The sequence below is a fragment of the Salmo salar genome, chromosome ssa18 (assembly GCF_905237065.1).
Source record: "Salmo salar chromosome ssa18, Ssal_v3.1, whole genome shotgun sequence".
In the NCBI taxonomy this organism is placed as follows: Eukaryota; Metazoa; Chordata; class Actinopteri; order Salmoniformes; family Salmonidae; genus Salmo; species Salmo salar.
Window position 1 is genome coordinate 75079686 of NC_059459.1, and position 21384 is coordinate 75101069.

The 21384-nt window shown below is 45.0% G+C and overlaps 2 protein-coding genes across 4 annotated transcripts in view; both read right to left on the reverse strand.

Annotated features, from left to right (window-relative positions):
* Positions 1-396: 396 nt before the first annotated feature.
* LOC106591785 (ankyrin repeat domain-containing protein 46) lies at positions 397-10711 on the reverse strand. The gene is made up of 5 exons (XM_045701563.1): positions 10604-10711; positions 6929-7014; positions 4718-4974; positions 4284-4442; positions 397-2270 (listed from the first exon to the last, which is right to left on the reverse strand). The coding sequence occupies exons 2-5, from the start codon at positions 6980-6982 to the stop codon at positions 2054-2056; spliced, it is 687 nt and encodes a 228-aa protein (XP_045557519.1). The 5' UTR covers positions 6983-7014; positions 10604-10711; the 3' UTR covers positions 397-2053.
* A 3608-nt stretch (positions 10712-14319) lies between these two features.
* Positions 14320-21384, reverse strand: part of LOC106577876 (collagen alpha-6(IV) chain) — a 232608-nt gene continuing 225543 nt past the window's right edge. For all 3 annotated transcript variants that reach the window (XM_014156296.2, XM_014156295.2, XM_014156294.2), the window contains 5 exons: positions 21125-21271; positions 20688-20804; positions 19394-19585; positions 18975-19261; positions 14320-18656 (listed from right to left, as the gene is read on the reverse strand). In XM_014156296.2, the coding sequence (XP_014011771.2) occupies positions 18399-18656; positions 18975-19261; positions 19394-19585; positions 20688-20804; positions 21125-21271 (1001 nt within the window). In that variant the 3' untranslated portion in view covers positions 14320-18398. The remainder of the gene's footprint in view (positions 18657-18974; positions 19262-19393; positions 19586-20687; positions 20805-21124; positions 21272-21384) is intronic.

Below are 21384 nucleotides of genomic sequence, written 5' to 3' on the forward strand. Positions count from 1 at the left end.
GAAGACAGGACTGGGACAAGGACATGTTGTGTCCCCTTTGCACCTGCTTGTATCATCAGAACCCTGTTAGAACCTCCCTCTACACCAGGCCTTGTTACCAAGGCTACTGATGGACCTCCCTCTACCCCAGGCCTTGTTACCAAGGCTACTGATGGACCTCCCTCTACTCCAGGCCTTGTTACCAATGGTACTGATGGACCTCCCTCTACCCCAGGCCTTGTTACCAAGGCTACTAATGGACCTCCCTCTACTCCAGGCCTTGTTACCAAGGCTACTGATGGACCTCCCTCTACCCCAGGCCTTGTTACCAAGGCTACTGATGGACCTCCCTCTAATGTCTATTTCAGGAGTGTTTCCTGTCTCCAATTTGTTTAATAAAAATGTTTAACTTAAACGTTTTGGTAGTTCAGTATGTATTTTGTACATGATCAATTCATTTTCCACATCAAATGATGGATACATACCTCAAATGTTATTCCACAAGATACAGACACAAAACGACTGAATCAATTGTTAAACTATATGGTTTACAATATGTGATGATGGATGCTATGATTGACATAGCAAAAAAAAAAAACATAATATTAGAAATAACTATTCATAAATGTTAAATGTAACTATGCTGCATGACGTAAACTACAAAGAGGAAATGCTAAATAAAATACAGCAAACATTTATGTTTAGTTCAAAGACACACTATAAAAGGTAATACTCAGTAGTTCATATTGTACTTGACTTGGTGATGGAAGAGGGAAACATGACACATCCCTTTTATATGCATTACATTCCCATGCAACTCTACACTAGCCTGATCCCAGAACAGTTTGTGTTCTCATTATGAAGACGTGACATGACAGTTCCATTCAGGAGTTGGTAAGAGATCAGAAACAGACTGACACCCAGGATAACTCTACACACTGTTAGATTTTTGTTCCTTGTAAGATTCCACACAACAGTTAAAGCCTGATTCATTATTAGGGACATTTTCTACTAGTGTGGGAGAAACGGACTTGACTTAAAATGGTAAGAATGGAAATAAAACAAAAATATTGACTTTGCATGAGGATTTGACCCTGTAGGGTAAATCATTTAACAAATGGGGCCTTTTCAAAACAATAAACAGAAAGAGAAGAAACAAAATACAAGTAAATAATTTCACACACAAAAAAAAACTATAGCAATCTACAGCTTGTTACTCCACACAACACAGAAAAATACATATTGTGGCAACATTAGCAAAAAGGTCCATAATGCAACAGTTTCTTCATATAGAGCTGAATACTGTCAACTAAATTGGACATGAAAAGTTATGAAACTGCATGTAAGAAATGTACAGTATCAGTCAAAAGGTTAAACACACCTACTCATTCCAATTTTTTTATTTTCTTTTACTATTTTCTACATTGTAGAATAATAGTGAAGACAAACTATGAAATAACACATATGGAATCATATGGTAACCAAAAAAGTGTTAAACAAATCAAAATATATTTTATATTTGAGATTCTTCAAAGCAGCCACCCTTTGCTTTGACAGCTTTGAACACTCTTGAATAAAAAAAATATAAACTCTTGAATGAGTAGGTGTTTCCAATCTTTTGACTGGTACTGAATATTTTCGTTTTTTGACGGTTATGCTTTAAAAGCTGTCAGTATTCCTGAAAGAAGAAGATGGTCACGTCACTGGTCGATATTTGGTCAATTTAGTCAAACGAATGAATGACACATGAAGTGATGTGCATTCTCATGCATAACTGGCCATAGTGAGAAAATGTTCAAAAAAAATAACATATAACACACATACATAAGTGCAGGAAATGAAGACTGCAGCTGCATCCATGGCTGAGTCCAGATTCTCCGCCCTTCTCCCGAAGTGTGCACTTGCACACTTTCTCGTATGGATTTCACAAAGGTTGAATCTAGCCAACACTTACACCACTCCTATGCTTTTAATCCATAAAAAGGGGAGTGTGCAAGTGCACACTTCTAGACAAGGGTGGATAACCAGAATGTAGCCCAAGCCAACTTTCACCCTCTGTCCATCCACCCCTCCCTCAGTGTACCAGCTCCAGCTGGCTGGCGGAGAAGGGCAGCACCCCGCTGACGTAGTAAGCGATGCCCAGAGAGAGCAAGGCGATGACCACCAGCAGTAGCAGCACCCTCCAGAAGCCCAGGTCCTCCACAAACTCCTGCCAGGTGGTCCTGAAGCTGGACAGGACTCCCTCCCTGTTCTGGAGGTCGGGGTTCAGCAGGGAGTGGCTCTCCATTGCACTGACAGGAAGAAAAAGAAGTAGCCCAGTGTCAGCTTACATGCCATTACTTGATTTTAAATAGGAGAGATAGACAGGAGAGACAGATAGATGGTACACAAGTACATAGGGCGTAGGGGTCGGTTTGGGATGGAACCCCCTTGTGTTGGAGAGATAGGACAGATAGATATATAGGAGAGACAGATATATAGGAGAGATAGATAAACTCAGCAAAAAAAGAAACGTCCCCTTTTCAGGACCCTGTCTTTCAAAGATAATTCGTAAAAATCCAAATAACTTCACAGATAAAGATTGTAAAGGGTTTAAACACTGTTTCCCATGCTTGTTCAATGAACCATAAACAATTAATGAACATGCACCTGTGGAACGGTCATTAAGACACTAACAGCTTACAGACGGTAGGCAATTAAGGTCACAGTTATGAAAACTTAGGACACTAAAGAGGCCTTTCTACTGACTCTGAAAAACACCAAAAGAAAGATGCCCAGGGTCCCTGCTCATCTGCGTGAACGTGCCTTAGGTATGCTGCAAGGAGGCATGAGGACTGCAGATGTGGCCAGGGCAATAAATTGCAATGTCTGTACTGTGAGACACCTAAGACAGCGCTACAGGGAGACAGGACGGACAGCTGATCGTACTCGCAGTGGCAGACCACGTGTAACAACACCTGCACAGGATCGGTACATCCAAACATCACACCTGTGGGACAGGTACAGGATGGCAACAACAACTGCCCGAGTTACACCAGGAACGCACAATCCCTCCATCAGTGCTCAGACTGTCCGCAATAGGCTGAGAGAGGCTGGACTGAAGGCTTGTATGCCTGTTGTAAGGCAGGTCCTCACCAGACATCACCAGCAACAACGACGCCTATGGGCAGAAACCCACCGTCACTGGACCAGACAGGACTGGCAAAAAGTGCTCTTCAGACGAGTCATGGTTTTGTCTCACCAGGGGTGATGGTGGATTCGCGTTTATCGTCGAAGGAATGAGCGTTACACAGAGGCCTGTACCCTGGAGCAGGATCGATTTGGAGGTGGAGGGTCCGTCATGGTCTGGGGCGTTGTGTCACAGCATCATCGGACTGAGCTTGTTGTCATTGCAGGCAATCTCAACGCTGTGCGTTACAGGGAAGACATCCTGCTCCCTCATGTGGTACCCTTCCTACAGGTTCATACTGACATTACCCTCCAGCATGACAATGCCACCAGCCATACTGCTCGTTCTGTGCGTGATTTCCTGCAAGACAGGAATGTCAGTGTTCTGCAATGGCCAGCGAAGAGCCCGGATCTCAATCCCATTGAGCACGTCTAGGACCTGTTGGATCGGAGGGTGAGGGCTAGGGCCATTCCCCCCAGAAATGTCCGGGAACTTGCAGGTGCCTTGGTGGAAGAGTGGGGTAACATCTCACTGCAAGAACTGGCAAATCTGGTGCAGTCCATGGGGAGGAGATGCACTGGAGTACTTAATGCAGCTGGTGGCCACGCCAGATACTGACTGTTACTTTTGACCCCCCTTTGTTCAGGGACAAATTATTCAATTTCTGTTAGTCACATGTCTGTGGAACTTGTTCAGTTTATGTCTCAGTTGTTGAATCTTGTTATGTTCATACAAATATTTACACATGTTAAGTTTGCTGAAAATAAACGCAGTTGACAGTGAGAGGACGTTTCTTTTTTTGCTGAGTTAAGATAGGAGAGATAGGTAGGTTTCCAGCTTAGAGTGGGTGTAACAGAGTTAATATCGTGCCATTAGTGAGCTCCACAGCTCGAAATGTCACCAATCACGTCGCTGAATTGCTAGCTTTTCGGAGGCGCAAAATTGTCAAGCGGGCAGTTAAGTGTGTTGGCGAGGCAGAGTACGCGACATCAAGTACCAGTAAGGACTTGTGAGTGAGGGAACTATACTGTTAAGCAGCATAGTAATGCCTGTAACATAGACTCCCCTCCACTTCCTTCCCTGTCCTCCCCATCTTCCGCACCTCTCTCATTCACTCCCCCACCCCTCTCCTCACCTCTCGCTCTCAGCCATCTGCATGGTCTCCAGTTTGGAGTGGGCTCCCCTGTTGAATCCTTTCAGCTCCTGTTCCTCCAGGCCCTCCAGCAGGCGGATAGCGTCCTTGTTCACCCCGCGCCTCTTGGCCAGCACCAGAGGAGTGGACCCGTTGTTGTTACTGGGAGAGAGAAACACACAATGTAGCATGATAATGTTCAAACAAGGGTCCAACCAGTGTTTGAGAAACACATTGACACTATGGGGGGTGGACTGTTGGACCAATGTGTATATTTGAAAAACCTAACAGGGTGACCTAAAATATATATATAGAACCCCCTAACCCTGCTTTTACCCCTCAGTCAAAGCCCCTCTCAGGCCCCAAGCCAACTGTAAAACAGTCTCTACTCCCCCTCACTCCCTTCCAGGCCCTCCCAACCCCAGCCCCTCTCTCACCAGATGTCTATCTTGAGACCGTTGGACACCAGGAACTGGATGGTATCCACGTGTCCACAGAGGTGTAGCGCCGTGTTTCCCTGGTAGTCTGTAGCCAGGAGGTCCGCCCCAAACTTATGGAGAAAACAACAGATGTCCACGTTCCCCCTGGCGGCCGCTAGGTGCAGGCCGGTTCGTCCTCGGTTGTCCCGTATGTTGGGGTCACAGCCCGTCTCCAGGAGCCGCTTGGCGAAAAGCAGGTCCCCGTCGATGCAGGCCTGCAGTTAGTGATTTGCCATTATTTAACCAGGTAAGTCATTGAGAACACATTTTCTTTCACGATAACGTCCCGGGATGAGTTAAATTAATTAGTTGATTGATTGATTCTGTATTGATTCAGAGAATAAGGGAATTGATTAACAGACCCTAGCAAACTTAAACTTTAAATCGATTCTGAAGAACTGTGAGCACACCGTAGCAAAACGTTTTGCAACCGAAACAAGAGTTTCTAATTGGACAAATTCCGGTAGGTCCATCCCTGCTTGCTTCTGTTTGGTTCCTACACTGTTGCACAATACCACACCGAACCCTAGACCCTACACACCTGTGGAGATCTGAGAGGATTTCACAGGTGTCGTCAATATGGTGAAACTTCCATCTAACCTACCAGAGGGCAAGTGAAGCTACTACCAGATTGCTTACGCTTGTCAAATCCTCACAGACCTCCACAAGTAAATAGGGCGTAGGGGTGGATTTGGGATGGAACCCCCTTGTGTTGGACTCAACCCCGCCAGGAGCAGGGGAGCAGATGTTAGGGTTGTCAAATCACATGCGCCGAATAAAACAAGTGTGGAATTTACAGTGAAATGCTTAGTTACGAGCACTTACCTAACAATGCAGAGTTAAAAAGTACAACAAATTTGCAAACAAAAAAAGGGGAAATAGTATCACAATAAAATAACAATAACAACGCTACTTGTAGAGAGGCTATGTGTAGGGCTAGGCATCTCCCTACCTGGAGCAGGGGAACAGAGGCTATGTGTAGGGCTAGGCATCTCCCTACCTGGAGCAGGGGAACAGAGGCTATGTGTAGGGCTAGGCATCTCCCCTACCTGGAGCAGGGGAACAGAGGCTATGTGTAGGGCTCGGCATCTCCCTACCTGGAGCAGGGGAACAGAGGCTATGTGTAGGGCTAGGCATCTCCCTACCTGGAGCAGGGGAACAGAGGCTATGTGTAGGGCTCGGCATCTCCCCTACCTGGAGCAGGGGAACAGAGGCTATGTGTAGGGCTCGGCATCTCCCCTACCTGGAGCAGGGGAACAGAGGCTATGTGTAGGGCTAGGCATCTCCCCTACCTGGAGCAGGGGAACAGAGGCTATGTGTAGGGCTCGGCATCTCCCTACCTGGAGCAGGGGAACAGAGGCTATGTGTAGGGCTAGGCATCTCCCTACCTGGAGCAGGGGAACAGAGGCTATGTGTAGGGCTCGGCATCTCCCCTACCTGGAGCAGGGGAACAGAGGCTATGTGTAGGGCTAGGCATCTCCCCTACCTGGAGCAGGGGAACAGAGGCTATGTGTAGGGCTAGGCATCTCCCCTACCTGGAGCAGGGGAACAGAGGCTATGTGTAGGGCTAGGCATCTCCCATACCTGGAGCAGTGGAACAGAGGCTATGTGTAGGGCTAGGCATCTCCCCTACCTGGAGCAGGGGAACAGAGGCTATGTGTAGGGCTAGGCATCTCCCCTACCTGGAGCAGGGGAACAGAGGCTATGTGTAGGGCTAGGCATCTCCCCTACCTGGAGCAGGGGAACAGAGGCTATGTGTAGGGCTAGGCATCTCCCATACCTGGAGCAGGGGAACAGAGGCTATGTGTAGGGCTCGGCATCTCCCCTACCTGGAGCAGGGGAACAGAGGCTATGTGTAGGGCTAGGCATCTCCCCTACCTGGAGCAGGGGAACAGAGGCTATGTGTAGGGCTAGGCATCTCCCCTACCTGGAGCAGGGGAACAGAGGCTATGTGTAGGGCTAGGCATCTCCCTACCTGGAGCAGGGGAACAGAGGCTATGTGTAGGGCTCGGCATCTCCCTACCTGGAGCAGGGGAACAGAGGCTATGTGTAGGGCTCGGCATCTCCCTACCTGGAGCAGGGGAACAGAGGTTATGTGTAGGGCTAGGCATCTCCCCTACCTGGAGCAGGGGAACAGAGGCTATGTGTAGGGCTCGGCATCTCCCCTACCTGGAGCAGGGGAACGGAGGTCTGCCACGAGTCATTGATGAAGACATAGGACATGTCCGAGTGGGTGTCCGAAAATTCCAGCGTACCTGAAGGGGGGATAGGGAGGAAGGGAAGGGGAGGAAGAAGAGGAGGAGGAAGGCAGAGAGGGAGGAAATTGAGAAAAGATAGTCCTAACCAATAAAACTATGTACAGTGCCTTCAGGAAGTAATTACACCCCTTGGCTTTCCCACAATATGTGTTACAGGCCTACACACAATACCCAATAATGTCAAAGTGGAACTGTATGTAGAAATTTTCTACCAATTAAATAAAAATGAAAAACTGAAATGTCTTGAATCAATAAGTATTCAACTCCTTTGTTATAGCAAGCCTAAATACATTCAGCAGTAAAAATCTGCCTAACAAGTCACTTAAGTTGCATGGACTCCCTCTTGAATGACTACCTCATCTCTGTACCCTACACATACAATTATCTGTAAGATCCCTCAGTCGAGCAGTGAATTTCAAACACAGATTCAACCACAAAGAACAGGGAGGTTTTCCAACGCCTCAAAGAAGGGCACCTATTGGTTGATGGGTAAAAATTTAAAAAAGCAGACATTGATTATCCATTTGAGCATGGTGAAGTTATTAACTACACTTTGGATGGTGTATCAATACACCCATTCACTACAAAGATAAAGGCGTTTTTCCTAACTCGGATGCCGGAAAGGGAAAAAACTTCTCAGGGATTTCACCATGAGGCCAATGGTGACTTTCAAACAGTTACAGAGTTTTATGACTGTGATAGGAGAAAATAGGCTGGATCAACAACATTGTAGTTACTTCACAATACTAACCTAAATGACAGAGTGAAAAGAATACAAAATATTCCAAAACATGCATCCTGTTTGCAATAAGGCACTAAAGTAAAAGTGCAAAAAATGTGGAAAATAAATTAACTTTATGTCCTGAATACAAAGCGTTATGTTTAGGGCAAATCCAACACAACACATCACTGACTACCACGCTTCATATTTTCAAGCATGGTGGGGCTGCATCATGTTATGAGTACGCTTGTCGTTGGCAAGGGAGTTTTCTTTTTAGGATAAAAGGAAACGGAATAGAGCTAAGCACAGGCAAAATCCTAGAGGAAAACCTGGTTCAGTCTGATTTCCAACAGACACTGTGTCACGTCCTGACCCGTTTAGGGATTATTTGCTAGTGTATTTTGGTCAGGACGTGGCAGAGGGTATTTTGTTTATGTGTTTCGGGGTGGTGGTGTATGTAGTAGGGTGTTTGATTTATCATTTCCGGGTTTTGGTCTATGTTCTATGTTTTGGTATTTCTATGTTCTTTCTGGTTTGTTGTATTTCTATGTTTAGGTTGATGGGGGTTGAACTCTCAATTGGAGGCAGGTTCTTTCTCGTTGCCTCTGATTGAGAGTCCTATATGTGGGTAATTGTTTGGTTTGGTGTTGTGGGAGATTGTTTCTTGTTTTGCCTGTGTGAGCATGACAAGACTGTTTTGTTATTTTGGTGTTCTCTTTATTTAAAATAAATAACAAGATGAGCATCCACATTCCTGCTGCGTTTTGGTCCTCTATTCCCGACGACAGCCGTTACACACTGGGAGACAAATTCACCTTTCATCAGAAAAATAAACTAAAACACAAGGCCAAATATACACTGGAGCTGCTTACCAAGAGGACATGAAATGTTCCTGAGTTGCCTAGTTGAAGTTTTGCCTTAAATCGACTTGAAAATATATGGCAAGACAAGAAAATGGCTGTCTAGCAATAATCAACAACAAATTTGACAGAGGATGAAGAATACATTTAAAAAAAATACTGTGCAAATATTGTACAATCCAGGTGTGCATAGTTCTTAGAGACTTACCCAGAAAGACTAACATGTATTGACTCAGGGGTGTGAATACTTATGTAAATTAGATATTTCTGTATTTCATTTTCAATAAATTAGCACCCCCCAAAAAAACATCCACAAACATGTTTTTACTTTGACATTATGGGATATTGTGTGTTGATGGGTGAGACTTAAAAAATAAAAAATAAACTATTTGAAATTCAGGCTGTAACACAACATGTGTAATAAGTAAAGGGTGAGTCTTTGATCCACCTCTACGCAAACGACACCATTCTGTATATTTCTGGCTCTTCTTTGGACACTTAACGAGCTTCGACGCCATACAACACTTCTTCCATGATCTCCAACTGCTCTTAAATGCTAGTAAAGTGAAAAGCATGCTCGTCAACCGATCGCTGCCCGCACCTGCCCGCCTAGCATCAGTACTCTGGACGGTTCTGACTTAGAATATGTAGACAACTATAAATACCTAGATGTCTGGCTAGACTGTAAACTCTCCTTCGAGACTCATATCAAGCATCTCCAATTAAAAATTAAATCTAGAATCGGCTTCCTATTCCGCAACAAAGCATCCTTCAGTCATGCTGCCAAACATACCCTCGTAATACCGATCCTTGACTTTGGCGATGTCATTTACAAAATAGCCTCCAAGACTCAACTCAGCAAATTAGATGCAGTCTATCACAGTGCCATCCGTTTTGTCATCAATACCCCATATACTACCCACCACTGCGACCTGTATGCTCTCGTTGGCTGGTCCTCGCTACATATTCATCACCAAACCCACTGGCTCCAGGTCATCGATAAGTCTTTGCTAGATAAAGCTCCGCCTTAGCTCACTGGTCACCATAGCAACACCCACCAGTAGCACGCGCTCCAGCAGGTATATCTCACTGGTCATCCCCAAAGCCAACACCTCTTTGCTCGCCTTTCCTTCCAGTTCTCTGCTGCAAAATTGCAACAACCAAAAAATCACTGAAGCTGGAGACTTATATCTCCCTCACTAACTTTAAGCGTCAGCTGTCAGAGCAGCTTACCGATCGCTGCAGCTGTACACAGCCCATCGGCAAATAGCCCAGCACATCCAACCACCTACCTCATCCCCATATGTTTTTCTGCTCTTTTGCACACCAGTATTTCTACTTGCACATCCTTATCTGCACATATATCACTCCAGTGTAAATTGCTAAATTGTAATTACTTCGCCACCATTGGCCTATTTATTGCTTTACCTCCTTACTTCATTTGCACACACTGTATTCATATTTTCTATTGTGTTATTGACTGTACGTTTGTTTATTCCATGTGTAACTCTGTGTTGTTTTTGTCGCACTGCTTTGCTTTATCTTGGCCAGGTCGCAGTTGTAAATGATAACTTGTTCTCAACTAGCCTACCTGGTTAAATAAAGGCGAAATAAAAGGGGTATGAATACTCTCTTTAGGCACTGTAGCTAGAGCTAACACAAGGTAGGTAGCTAAGTTAGCTCTTATTACTGAAATGAGCAGAGCACTATTATTACCTAGTTAGATCCTTAAACTACGGTATTACAAAAGGCAAACCCTGAATAAAAGTTCGCTTGGCGTATAAGTAAACGTTTAACTGCGCATGCAGTGGATAGCCTGCTAGCTATCCAAGATACACAGATATACAGCTAGCTAGCTACTTCTTGCAAGATAAGCTAACAAAAAGATGCTAGCTAACGCACTCGTAATAACGTGACTATAAGCAATTATCGATCTTATCCAACACATTAAAACAGTCGGAAAGCATATTATAGCACATCTTCAGTTGTTGGTGATGATATTTACCTGTTAATGTGTTCCAAATCAGACGTCAAAATCCCCTTTTCTGCAAAACAGTGTTGTGGCGATGCTGAACAAGCTGAGATTTTACGACGACAGTTCGGCGCAGCCCGCTTTACGGCAGAGGGTGGCTCTCAGAATCGGACCAATCAATCTACATTTCCAGTAAGGCCTAACAGTAATCTTCTTATTATCTAAAGATCAATTTATTTAAAAAAATCAGTTGACCTTGCCAGACATGTCCAGCCATATAATGCATGATGGAATTCAACGTAAAACACGTACAATCTCCATGGCCATAATTTGTTTCACTGTGGAATTTAATTTTTATTAAAAAGGTAACCTTCACACTTGAAGGCAGTATAAATAATTTGCTATTTTGGTCAAGAATGACACGGTTTTGACAAACACTTTACCCTAAAAATATGTCAAATCAAATCACAATGTATTTAATTTTATTTAACAAGGTCTCAACACACTTTACAAAAAAAATGAATACAAACATTTTTAAATATAAAGATTGTTTTACCCATCCAGTGGAAGTCTTCAAAATGTCCCTCAACCTATAAGGGGTTTAAATCTATTGATGGTGTTGGTCATTGGTTGATGATCAAATATGACCACGGACGGACTGGGACCAGAAATCAGCCATTTCCAACACACGCCCCATTTTCTCCTCGAGGCTCCCTTTATAAGCCAAATAATTATAATTTTGCACAAAACCACACCAATTTCAACAGGCCCAATGGAATTAAACAGGCCCAATGGGATTAAAATGAACAAGCCCATCTGGCATTTGCCCGAACTGCCCTTTGGCCAGTCTGCCTCCAAATGTGACTGCTGTGGCTTTCAGTGAAAGGATGAAGACAACAAAATGTGTGTTATCCCCTAAGTGTTATACTTTGTTGTCTTTTTTAAGCACACAGCAACTTCTGGGCTAAGTAACTACTGGGTTTGGTATGTTGCACACTTCAAATGTGGTAAATAAAATACATCAAACGACAGGTAATTACTTTGTAGCTTTTTACACTTAAAACAGTGTCGTTTACAGCTCAGACACGAGATGTATGTGGCAGGGTCTACAGACAATCACGGACTACAAAGGGAAAACCAGCCACGTCGCGGACACTGACATCTTGCTTCCGGACATGCTAAACACCTTCGCCCGCTTTGAGGATAACACAGTGCCACCGACGTGGCCTGCTACCAAGGACTGTGGGCTCTACTTCTCTGTGGCCGACATGAGTAAGGCTGCCGGCCCAGACGGCATCCCTAGCCGCGTCCTCAGAGCATGCGCAGACCAGCTGGCTGGAGTGTTTTACGGATATATTCAATCTCTACCTATCCCAGTCTGTTGTCCCCACATGCTTCAAGATGTCCACCATTATTCCTGTACCCAAGAAAGCAAAGGTAACTGAACTAAATGACTATCGCCCCGTTGCACTGACTTCGGTCATCATGAAGTGCTTTGAGAGGCTAGTTAAGGAACATATCACCTCTACCCTACCTGTCACCCTAGACCCACTTCAATTTGCTTACCGCCCCAATAGATCCACAGACGATGCAATCGCCATCGCACTGCACAATTCCCTATACCATCCGGAGAAGAGGAATACCTATGTAAGAATCCTGTTCATTGACTATAGCTCAGCATTCAACACCATAGTACATAAAATCAAACTTTATTTGTCACATGCACCGAATACAACATGTGTAGACTTTACCGTGAGCCCTTAACCAACAGTGAAGTTCAAGAAAGAGTTAAGAAAATACTTACCAAATAAAGTAAACAAATAATAAAAAGTAACACAATAAAATAACAATAATGAGGCTATATACAGGGGGTACAGATTAGTCAAGGTAATTTGTACATGTAAGTAGGGGTGAAGTGACTATGCATAGATAATAAACAGAGTAGCAGCAGTGTACAAAACAACTGGGCAGGGGGGTCAATGTAAATAGTCTGGCGAGCTCATCATTAAGCTCGGGGCCCTGGGTCTGAACCCTGCCCTGTGCAACTGGGCCCCGGACTTCTTGACAGGCCGCCTCCAGGTGGTGAAGGTAGGAAACAACACCTCCACTTTCTTGATCCTCAACACCGGGCCCCACAAGGGTGCGTGCTCAGCCCCCTCCTGTACTCCTTGTTCACCCATGACTGCGTGGCCACGCATGCCTCCAACTCAATCATCAAGTTTGCAGGCGACACAACAGTAGTAGGCCTGATTACAAACAATGACGAGACAGCCTGCAGGGAGGAGGGTTTGAGGGCCCTGGGAGAGTGTTGCCAGGAAAAGAACCTCTCATTCAACGTTAACTAAACAAAGGAGCTGATCATGGACTTCAGGAAACCGCAGAGGGAGCACGCCCCTATCCACATCGACAGGACGGCAGTAGAGAAGGTGGACAAGCTTCAAGTTCCTCGACGTACACATCACTGACGATCTGAAATGGTCCACCCATACAGACAGTGTGGTGAAGAAGGCGCAACAGTGCCTCTTCAACTTCAGGAGGCTGAAGAAATTTGGCTTGGCCCCTAAAACCCTCACAAACTTTTACAGATGCACAATTGAGAGCATCCTGTCAGGCTGTCTCATCGCCTGGTACGGCAACTGCACCACCCGCAACCGAGGGCTCTCCAGAGGGGGGTGCGGTCTGCCCAATACATCACCGGGGGCACACTGCCTGCCCTCCAGGACACCTACAGTACAGTACATGATGTCACAGAAATGCCAAAAAGATCATCAAGGACATCAACCACCAAAGCCTGTTCACCCCGCTATCATCCAGAAGGTGAGGTCAGTACAGGTGCATCAAAGCTGGGACCGAGAGACTGAAAAACAGCTTCTGTCTTAAGGCCATCAGACTGTTAAATATCCATCCCTAGCCGGCTTCCACCCGGTTACACGACCCTGCACCTTAGAAGCTGCAGCCCTATATACATAGACATGGAATCTTTAATAATGTTTACATCCTGCTTTACTCATCTCATATGTATATACTGTATTCTATTATATTTTAATCAATGCCACTCCAACATTGCTCAATCTAATATTTATATATTTCTTAATTCCATTCTTTTACTTTTAGATTAGTGTTTTTTTTTTTACCCCCTTTTTCTCTCCAATTTCATGGTATCCAATTGTTAGTAGTTACTGTCTTGTCTCATCGCTACAACTCCCACACGGACTCGAAACACAACCCAACCCGATGCACTGCTTCTTAACACAGCTCGCATCCAACCCAGAAGCCAGCCGCACCAATGTGTCAGAGGAAACACCGTACACCTTGCGACCTGGTCAGCGCACACTGCACCAAGCCCACCACAGGAGTCGCTAGTGCACAATGAGACAAGGATATCCCTGCTGGCCAAACCCTCCCTAACCTGGACAACGCTAGGCCAACTGTGCGCCGCCCCATGAGCCTCCCGGTCGCGGACGGCTGAGACAGAGCCTGGGCTCAAACCCAGAGTCTCTGGTGGCACAGCTAGCACTGCGATGCAGTGCCTTAGACCACTGCACCACCCGGGAGGCCGTAGATTTGTGTATTGTTGTGAATTGTTAAGATACTAATGCATTGTTGGAGCTACAGTAGATACACAAGCATTTCGCTACACCCACAATAACATCTGCTAAATATGTGTATGTGACCAATAACATTTTATTTTATTTGTAGTCTATAATTTAGTTACATTGTTCTCACATAATCTTAATCACTCTTTTTAATCTGATTAAATTGTAATACTTTATTTCAGTGTGAAAACAAGAACACACATTTCAGACTCATTCAATTCTGTTGTTTATCCTCTTTGAGGAAAATGTAGCACAACTGCATAATCATTGTAGGCACTTACATATGTTTCTGTTATACATGTAAAATGTGGATTTGTATGGAAAAAAAATTATCTTCAGGTTTTCTCAAAATTCCTTTTAAAATGGTGGAATGTATTTAACATCAGAGGACAGTGTCAAAAGAGCGACAATAAAAATGTGTGTTTTATCCTTTTGTGTCATTCAAAAATAATCATAGAAGTACTGTATGTATTTCCATATAAAAACATATCCTAAAAAACCGTCCGTTCCTATCATCGAATGTACAGACCAGCTTCCACAAAATGTATTTGTAAATAACCTTTGAAACAGGGGATACATACTGTGAAGTAAAAATAATTATAATCTAGATTACAGACAAAACAATAACAAATGAGGACAAATAATGTACTCAGGGCTACCAACGAGAGATGGGCCTATGTGATAGACATAGTGGTCATAGTGGTTACAATTTTAATCACCCAGTACCTTTAACATAAATTCAGCGACAACGGCCACGTTCCAGTCCACCTACATTGCAGGTGTTGCATTGCATCAACCACCAACCAATGGTTGTGAGCCACCTCATCGACTGCGCAGTTAGGCATCAATCAGATTGCTAGATCATAGAATGTGATCAGCTGATATGTTAATCACCAATTCAGGTTTTGTGAGATCTGGTAGGCGTCTGTAATGTAGTCAGCTCTGAAACCTAATGTAGTCGGCTCTGGAACCTAATGTAGTCGGCTCTGGAACCTAATGTAGTCGGCTCTGGAACCTAATGTAGTCGGCTCTGAAACCTAATGTAGTCGGCTCTGGAACCTAATGTAGTCAGCTCTGGAACCTAATGTAGTCGGCTCTGGAACCTAATGTAGTCGGCTCTGAAACCTAATGTAGTCGGCTCTGAAACCTAATGTAGTCGGCTCTGAAACCTAATGTAGTCGGCTCTGAAACCTAATGTAGTCGGCTCTGAAACCTAATGTAGTCGGCTCTGGAACCTAATGTAGTCGGCTCTGGAACCTAATGTAGTCGGCTCTGGAACCTAATGTAGTCGGCTCTGGAACCTAATGTAGTCGGCTCTGGAACCTAATGTAGTCGGCTCTGGAACCTAATGTAGTCGGCTCTGGAACCTAATGTAGTCGGCTCTGGAACCTAATGTAGTCAGCTCTGGAACCTAATGTAGTCAGCTCTGGAACCTAATGTAGTCGGCTCTGAAACCTAATGTAGTTGGCTCTGGAACCTAATGTAGTCGGCTCTGGAACGTGGCCATTGACAAGACAGGCTGAGGACAGCAGATAGGGACTACCAGAACACAATAGGCCTTAACGTTGATAAAATGTATAGTAAGCTTCTGTACAATAACAAACATTCTAACATGCTGACTACACCACTCGTGTCGTGTGCACAAGCGTTGCAAAATAAATGTACACATACATGTTATTCAATTATTGCCTCTCCCATCTCCTTATTGGTTTATAGAAGCAGATACCCACGTGCCATCTCCTCATTTGTTATACCCACATGGGTGATTGAAAGATTAACTGAGTTTGGTCGGTCGTCGTGGTAACGCCAAAGTAAAGTCCAAAGAAGAAAAAGCCTGGATTTAAACATTTTTTTAAATGTTATTTAACTAGGCAAGTCAGTTAAGAACAAATTCTTATTTACAATGAGAGCCTAGAAACAGTGGGTTAACTGCCTTGTTCAGGGGCAGAACGACAGAGTTTTACCTTGTCAGGTCGGGGATTCCATCTAGCAACCTTTTGGTTACTGGCCCAACGCTCTAACCACCCCAGGAAGGAGGAGAGATGACAAGAAACTATTTGGTTGACCGTTTTATGTGTGGATTAATTGGTGGAGTAGAGAACCTTGTGCATTTCAGGTAAAATAACAACTCAACGTTTATATCCCAGGACAAATTAGCTGGCAACAGCAAGCTAGCTAGCTAAATTGCCATAAATGTTTAACGCTTTTCGACCTGTCCCCAAATTAATATAATTGGTTCAGAGTTTGTTTTGATATTTTAAACTGCATGTCATGATCGCGTTTGGTGTAGGGGAACAAAATCAATTGCGCACGATGGCGCACGCGGGCGACAGGTTTGGGGACGGTGTAACGAAGAGTGTGTTTGTTGTTAGTTTGTGATTCCTTCCAAGCGATTATTGCATACTTGTATGTTTTGGCTTGAGCATGGTTGGTTTTTATTTTAATTTTTTTTTACATTTTGGTCACAAAATATGGAGAGTAGATAGGCTAGCGAGGTGAGAAGAGTGAGTGTAACCCTGCAGAATATGACGGTTTTAAATCAGTACAATTTGGTGCATCGTTGGTCACCCATTCCAGTCAGCGAGAGAGTTGTAGTGAAGTAGCAGTACTCTATATCTGTTTCCCCGAACATTTGTGTTTGTCTTGGGCAAATGTAAGTGCCATTAAGCAACTTTAATTTGACATTTTAACTAATTTAGCAGACGCTCTCATCCAGAGTGACTTACAGGAGCAGTTAGGGTTAAGTGCCTTGCTCAAGGGCACATCAGCAGATTTGTCATCTAATCAGCTAGGGATTCGAACCAGCAACGTTTCGGTTACTGGCCCAACGCTCTTGTGGTATCCTCTCCGCTCTGTGGCAGTTACAGTACATTTGCATTACAAGTCCCACCCATTAACACAACTATCCGGATCTCACTGTGGGCGGAAACAGAAAGTGTGGAGTGAGATGAAATAACCATAATAATCATAATAACCATAATAACCATAATAACCATAATAATGATCTCACTGTGGGCGGAAACAGAAAGTGTGGAGTGAGATGAAATAACCATAATAATCATAATAATCATGTGCGTTTGTTGTTGATCATTTGTGTGCCAGCAGTGAATCGAGGAGCTGATAGGTTCGTTTCTGTGGTGGTGGTGAGAACCTAAATCTTCACCATCCGTCGCTGTAGCTAAACTGAAAAGGCACACATTTGATTGACAAGTCAAACGTTACAGACTGAGTGTTACAGACTGACTGACATTTCTATCTTACCCATTATTGGAATTCACATCAGTGCAAAACATTGACATACATGGTCTCTTATGACCTATTGTTTTTGTTCAAGTGATTCGTCATTGGATGATGTTGCCTCACTATCTATGCCAATCATTCTAGTATTTTAAAAGTGCCTTTATCCAAACTGTTGTCAAGTTGAGTCCCGGAGTAGGGTAACATAAAAAAAAAAGGACATATTGGTAATAATAGAGTCTTACTGTATCTCAGACATCAAAGATATCATCGGTGTGTGTGTGTGTGAGTATAAAAGTGGTTGGCTAGCAGTAAATAGGTATGTACAGTATAGCAGGTCTCTCAGGTTTATGACTGTAGTTGTTGTTGTTATGGTAGAGAAGTATCTGTCCCAAATGGAACCCTATATTGTACACTACTTGTGACCAGAGGCCTATGGAGCCCAAGCCATAAGTAGTGTACTATATAGGGAATAGGGGACCATTTGGGACACAGCCAGGAAGAGGAAACGGTTCAGTGTGGTCAAAAGGGTTGGTTTGCGGTTGCACTAAGTAGCCGCAAAAGTTTTCAGACCACGTAACCATAGTAACGAGAAAAAAACAAATAAAGACACGTATACAACAATGCAGTAGCTATAGCAACACTGTCAGTGATATCCTAGTGCAGAGCAATCAAAACCAAGACCCCACATCTCTCCATCTCTCTCTCGTTCTATATCCATCCCCCTCTTTCTAACATCGATATTCGCGCATCATAAACCCACGAAGTGCCCTCGTCGGCCCTTCAGGACACCTTTACACCCCAAGTGAGATCCTGGGATGAAGCAGGGGAGGGTGCTTAAATTCAGTCAGTCATTTGGTCCCAAAATGTTTTTAAGGGGGAATGTTTTTTTTACCTCTCTCTTTTTCTTTCTGTAAGTAATCATCACCCCCTCCTTCGTTGTTTCAGTCTCTCTGTTTTCCATTTCTTCTCTCTATCTTCGACTCTTCTCCCGGCTACAAGATCTTACTGCAGACCTGACAGCGACTGACTCTGCTCAGTTGGTTGCCTCCCTTCAGCGTGTCCATCGGAGGGGGGTTGAACTCCCGGCTAGGCTCCACCGTGGTCAGCCAGAAGCTGTACTTGTTGGCAAAGAAGTGGCAGGTGCCCTTAGCCCCGTTACACTCGATGAAGGGAGTTGCACGGAAGTCTTCCAGACAGGACCCGGGTGAAACAAGGGACTGGCCTCCGCCCTCAGCCCCGGCAGCTGTGTGCTGTATGGGGGGGAAAGAGAGAGGGAGAGGCCCAGTCAAGTCCTGGCTGTTAGTTTCACTATGGTGGTTTAGACTGGGGTTATTGTGTAGTGAAATAACTTTACATTTTAGTTACAAATATTGTTCGGGATTCAATCCGAGGCACACTGTACCATGCTTGATATTTAAAGGTCATTTACGATTGAGCCGAGCTCTTCAGCGTTTACCATGAATGTGATCTCTGAGAATGTGGGAATATTGCCTTTGAAAGGCGCACTGTCAACAGTGTTCTACAATGCACCGTGGATTGAATCTGGCTTTAATCCCTATTTCACTCACCATGAGGAAGGAGTACCCGATCCAGAGAGACCTCCAGCCAGCAGGGCAGGTGGGGATGGTGAGGTCCTGGGAGTGGACAGCCACAGCCTGGGACATGGCCTCGCACACGGAGCACCTGCTGATGTACTGGCTGATGGCCTCCTCTCCCACCGGCATCATGGGGATGGGCGCAGTGGTGGACAGCCAATAGGACTTGTCGTTGCGGCTGGCGTAGTAACAGATCTCGTTGGGCGTGCAGTAGAGGAAGGGGACAGTGCTGAAACGGGGGAGGCAGGAGCCCGCCATACCTGGGTGAGAGGGGATAGAGAGGAGAGAGGGGAGAGAGAGGAGAGAGGGGGGAGATAAAGATTAGCTTTCTGCAAAATGTGTAAGTCTCTCTGCCTGCCTGAATCGTGTGTGTGTGTGTGTGTGAGACTCACCGAGGTCCTGGTTGTGTGCCTTCTCCTGCCCCTCTACGTACAGCAGACTGTATCCCTCCCAGAGCCGGGACATGCCCTGGGGACACATGGGTACCTGGTTGTTCTGACTGTGTTTCACCAGGGTGAAACCAACACTCCTGCTGCGGGCCACACTGCCGGGGGGACCCTGCAGACCAGGCTTACCAGGCAGACCTGAAGGAGAGAGGAAGAAGGAGAGGAGAGAGGAGGGGGGAAGAGGAGAGGAGTTACAAAAGGAGAGGGGGGGAAGAGGAGAGAGGGGGGGAAGAGAGGAGAGGGAGGAAGAGGAGAGAGGGGAAAAGGAGAGGAGAGTGGAAAAGGAGAGGAGGAGAGGAGAGGAGAGTGGAAAAGGAGAGGAGTGGAAAAGGAGAGGAGGAGAAGAGAAGAGAGAGGAGAGGAGAAGAGAAGAGAGAGGAGAGGAAGGGGGGAAGAGGAGAGGAGAGAGGGGGGGAAGAGGAGAGGAAGGAGAGTAGAGAGGGGTAAGAGGAAAGGAGAGAGGAGGGGGACGAAGAGAGGGAAGAGGATAGGAGAGGAGTACTAAATGTTAAAATGTTGGGTAACTCTTAAGTACCTCCAGCTATAATGCATTATGTTGCGGTTATAGAGCATTGTAAGAATGTACATGTATTGACATCTCCCTTTCTCTCATGCGCACGCACGCATATAACTTTGTTTGTTTTCAGTGTATTAAACTAAGCTTCTATAGCCTTGTTGATTTGATGATGTTTACATGTTTCAGTGGAAATGGTGCTGGAATAGCGGAGCCAGTGCTCCTGTTGTCTTTGTGTTGACTTGATGTAACTCTATGGTTCTAAATCACTAGTTGTTTAGTAAACTGTTGAAAACATTAACTTGTTTGACTGTGTTGCAGGTTATACAGCTGTTTGTTACATGCAATATTGGGTTTGTGGACTTCACCGGACAGATGCTGCTCTCCGGTTTTGTGAAGAAACAAATGTACGTGTAGTTGAATTTATTCCGCCACTGTTGTCTTTTTGTTGTCTCTGCCTTATTGTACATCACAGTGGCGTATGAACTAACGGGTTATAGAGCAAACAACGCAATTATCACAACAGAGGTTGTTATATGGATTTTTTATTGGCTTGGCTTCCTCAGTGGTTTACCCACACACCTCTACTGACTGCTAGTCCCCACAAGTATAGTTAAACACGTACAACACACACACACACACACACACACACACACACACACACACACACACACATATATGTACACACAGATAGACATACACACCCACACACACGTACACGCATACCTTGTGATCCGGAAGGTCCAGGGAAACCAGGAGAACCAGGGTCTCCCAGAGGTCCATTCAGACCTGACCCTCCGTTCCTCCCCAGCTTCCCCACCGCACCGGGCCTTCCTTTAGGACCTGGAACAAAGGCGGAAGATACACTTAGAACACTGATCTAAGGACAGTATTAGGTTTAACTACCTTATGGTTAAGGTTAAGATTGGATGAGGGTTTAACTGAACCTAGATCAGGGGTAACTAAGGGTAACTTTGGTTAGCCTTGACTCCACACTAACTGAATCCATCACAACGGTTTTGAAGCAAGTAAAATGAGTTCAGTGTGGATTCCAATCTAAACTTTGGTGGGTACAAATCACATTTTCTTCAATCCAGTCCAGTAGGCCACTTTACTCACGACCTTTGCTTAGTAGGACAGGCTGTTCCTAGTAGGTTACTCACCCCCTCTGCCTGGAATGCCAGGATTGCCTGGTTCTCCCATGGCCCCTGGAGCGCCGTTGAGCCCAGGGCCTCCCACTTCTCCGTAGGGAGTCTGGAAGATCGGGGGGGGTAAAGTTATACCTGGGGCCCCCTTACGACCAGAAGAACCTAGAGCGAGCGAGATGTGTGTGGAGGAAGCAAACGCACACATGATCAGAAAGATGGAGATGGAGGGATGAAGAGAGAGACAGGAGGAGGTGGAAGAAAGAGAGATATGAGAG